General features: G+C 61.1%; 1 protein-coding gene across 1 annotated transcript; it reads right to left on the bottom strand.

Moving 5' to 3' along the window:
* Positions 1–204: 204 nt before the first annotated feature.
* PPP1R27 (protein phosphatase 1 regulatory subunit 27) lies at positions 205–1268 on the bottom strand. The gene is made up of 3 exons (XM_004374083.3): positions 1040–1268; positions 796–946; positions 205–518 (listed from the first exon to the last, which is right to left on the bottom strand). Exons 1-3 carry the CDS (start codon positions 1227–1229, stop codon positions 395–397), a joined length of 465 nt encoding a protein of 154 aa, XP_004374140.1. The 5' UTR covers positions 1230–1268; the 3' UTR covers positions 205–394.
* Positions 1269–3184: the final 1916 nt, after the last annotated feature.

Genomic DNA, 3184 nt, shown 5'->3' with positions numbered 1-3184 from the left:
CGCAGGCGCAGGCGCCGCGGGGCCACGTGACTGTCCGGCGCGCGTCCGGCGCCGCCTCGGCGGGGTCGGCGATTCGGGAGTGCGGCCGGGGGTAGCGGCTGGCGTCCCCAAAACCCCCAGCCCAGGGCGGACGTCAGAGGGCCCTGGACGTCGGAAACGGCTAGAAGCCGAGTCGGGGACGGGCTGGGCACCGCTAATCGAAGCCACCACCGCGGGCTTGGGAACCACGTTTATTGAAAAAGTAAAAAGTGTCACCGTAAAAAAGTCACCTGGAGACAAAGCCAGGCCAGAGAGCTGCAGGGGCGGAGGGGGTGCGCCGGGGCCGGGGCTTGGCACCCGGGGCAGGTAAACGCCTCCCTTTCTCCAGGGAGGGCGCCCCGGTGCCAGTGCCGGCTCAGTCCATTTTGGTGCCTTTGAAGAGCTCCACCAGGTCCTTGAAGTCCGGGTCGATGAGGTCGGAGGGCAGGTCGCCGTCGTCATTGGCCGCATCTCTGTCTGCCCCCAGGGAGATGAGGTACCTGGGTGCAGAGCACGGCCCTTGGTGAGCAGCGGGCAGCCTGGAGGACGCCCACCGCTCCAGGGCAGTGGCTGGGCTCTTGAGGTCAGCCGCTTGTTTTTTCCAGGTGGGGGGGGAGTAAGGAGAAACCTGACCCTCTGGAAGCCGAGGCCGATTTTTCCACGGTTTGGTCTGAGGAGGGGAATGGGGGAGGGAGAGGCTTCCAGGAGTCGGTGGCGTTCCTGCAGGGTCACTTTATTGGGAATAGGATAGAGCCCGCAGCCCCAGGCCCCTCTCACCTGGCGATGGCCGGGTGCCCGTCACTGCAGGCAATGTGCAGGGCTGTCCAGCCAGCCTCGTCGCGCTGGTGGATGTCAGCCCCGTACTTGACCAGCAGCTTCACACACTCCAGGTTCCCAGAGAGAACAGCTTCGTGCAGGGCGGCCAGGCCTGGGCAGGGCAGGGTCGGGGGGTCACAGTGGAGGCCAATGGCCAGCCCCCTGCCGCCCCACAGATCCTTGGCGAGCACCTGCTGACACTTACCCGAGGGGTAGATGGTATCCAGGGCGACCTTCCGGGCCCGGATGAAGCGCCCCACCTGCCCCAGGTCACCCTGGCGGATGTGGTCCAAGAACAGGACATCGTTTGGGAAGTGGACACTGCGATCTGCCAGCATCCGCCGGCGCCGCTGCTGTGGGCTGTAGCGGGTGTAGCGGACGGTTCTGCTGGGCATGTTGGAAGGCTGTAGGGAAGCTGCTCCTCAGGAGACCCTCCTGAGCCAGGGGTGAGGAGAGTGCCTGCGCCGAGCAGAGGTGCGTGCGGGCTGCTCTATCTAACAAAGCTCTCCCTGGCACAGCGATTCTGGTGCTTCTCTGTGGCAACGCACTTCCCATTATATAGTTCCGCGGAGCTATATAAAGCTGCGCCGTCATGCCTGCTGCCGCAAGGGCCTGAAACCGAGCCGTCCCTCCCTGCCCAGGATCGTGTTTGGTAGCTCATCTTTCAACCCACCTGTCGCTGTGACCAGCCAAAGAGGTCAGATCCTTTCTGGCTACTGCTCCTGCCCCACAGACGGACCCAGCAGGTGCCTCACAGAGAGTAGAAAAAGGCATTGGAAGGACAAGGCCCAGAAGGAAGGCCAGGGGCCTGGGCAAAGCCTGTCCAAGGTACCCGACAGCCCCAGAGACTGAGGGAGAGGACATGAAGGACATGGTCCACCTCCCCATCCCAACCTGGGAATCCAGGGGGCTCCCACACCCCTGATGAGCCAGGGTGCTGAGCACGAGTGAGGAGACCGAGGCCCAACCCGTCTCCTTCTTGGCTGCTGTCAAGTTGGCCCCACACACGACAGAACGAAATGCTGCCTGGTTGTACACCATCCTCACAATAATTTTGGATCAGACCATTGGGATCCATAGTTTTCACTGGCTGATTTTCGGAAGTAGATCACCAGGTCTTTTTTCCTAGTCTTAGTCTGGAAGCTTCTCTGAAAGCTGTTCTGCATTGTAGCAACACGCAAGCCTCCACTGACGGGTGGTAGCTGCGCTTGAGGCGCGTTGGCCAGGAGTTGAATCCAGGTCTCCCACGTGGATGGTGACAATTCTACCACGTGTCAGTTTGCACCTTCCAGCGGGGCCTGCTTCACCACCTGCTGTTTTCCCAGAACTTGGGCCTTGAAAGAGCTGCCCTTCTGCTCAGAGCTGCCCCAGCTCCCAGGTTTAACTCCAAGTTCTCCAGCTGTGACCGTGCGCAGCTGCCCAGCCAGTCCCTGTTCCCGTGGAAGCCTGCTGCAGGCCCCCACACTGCAGGTTCCCCCTGCCCTGCATGACCCCTCCCAGTTCTCAGTGCCTGGCACTTCCAGTTGACCTCCTTGCACTTAAGACGGCATCCGGTCTGCCCTGAGGACAGGCTGTCATGTCCCACCTGGCCCAGCGCGATGTACCTGTGGAAGGGTGACCGGGGAACTTTAGGAAAACATGTCCCAGCAGGCTTTGTGTCCCAAAGGGCTTTGCTCTTGTAATAACACCAAGAAGCGGGGCCTACATGGCCAGGCTCCACGCTGCTGGTGTGCTGTGTGAAGGGCCAGCAGGTGGGACAGGCACACAGGGAGCCCAGGCATTAACCGTGAGTTAGGGAACTTGAAGCTGGTAGCTGGAATGAGGGCAGACTGGCCCCTAGGGACAAGAGGTGCTGCTGGGAGGGGCCGGTGTTTATAGCCACCTGGTCAGCAGGCTTGTGCCACCAGGCTGGTTCTGATCCAACAGAACCAAATCAACAAGCACGTTAAGATGCCCTCGAGGCTCAGAGCCTCGCGCCAAATGCTTGGGGAGAAACAAGCTGACGAGGGAGGCCCCCTGCCCTGGGTGGTGGTCTGTCCCCACCCCTCTGGCACGGCCGGGCACAGTACAACAGCTCTGGGGGGCCACCTCCCAGACCCAGCTCTACAGAGACCCTCACCCAAGGAGGTGCCCAGTGTCCCCTAATTTCCGGGGTCCCAGAAGCAGGCACTGATCAGGCACGAATCAGATGTTGGTCACTTGGGAGTCAGGTGCCTTCTGGCTTGTTTACCCGGAGCCCGAAGTGTCTCACTGCAAACAGAAGACAGAATTTCCTTTGCTGTGAAGATTCTTTTCTTAGGTTGTGGAAAGTTCTGTCAGCTGCCACTCCCCCCGAGGATCAGGTGAAAAC

The sequence above is a fragment of the Trichechus manatus genome, unplaced genomic scaffold, assembly GCF_000243295.1.
Source record: "Trichechus manatus latirostris isolate Lorelei unplaced genomic scaffold, TriManLat1.0 scaffold00028, whole genome shotgun sequence".
Taxonomy (NCBI): Eukaryota; Metazoa; Chordata; class Mammalia; order Sirenia; family Trichechidae; genus Trichechus; species Trichechus manatus.
The sequence above is the reverse complement of the archived record's forward strand: the minus strand, read 5'-3'. Positions and strand labels throughout refer to the sequence as shown.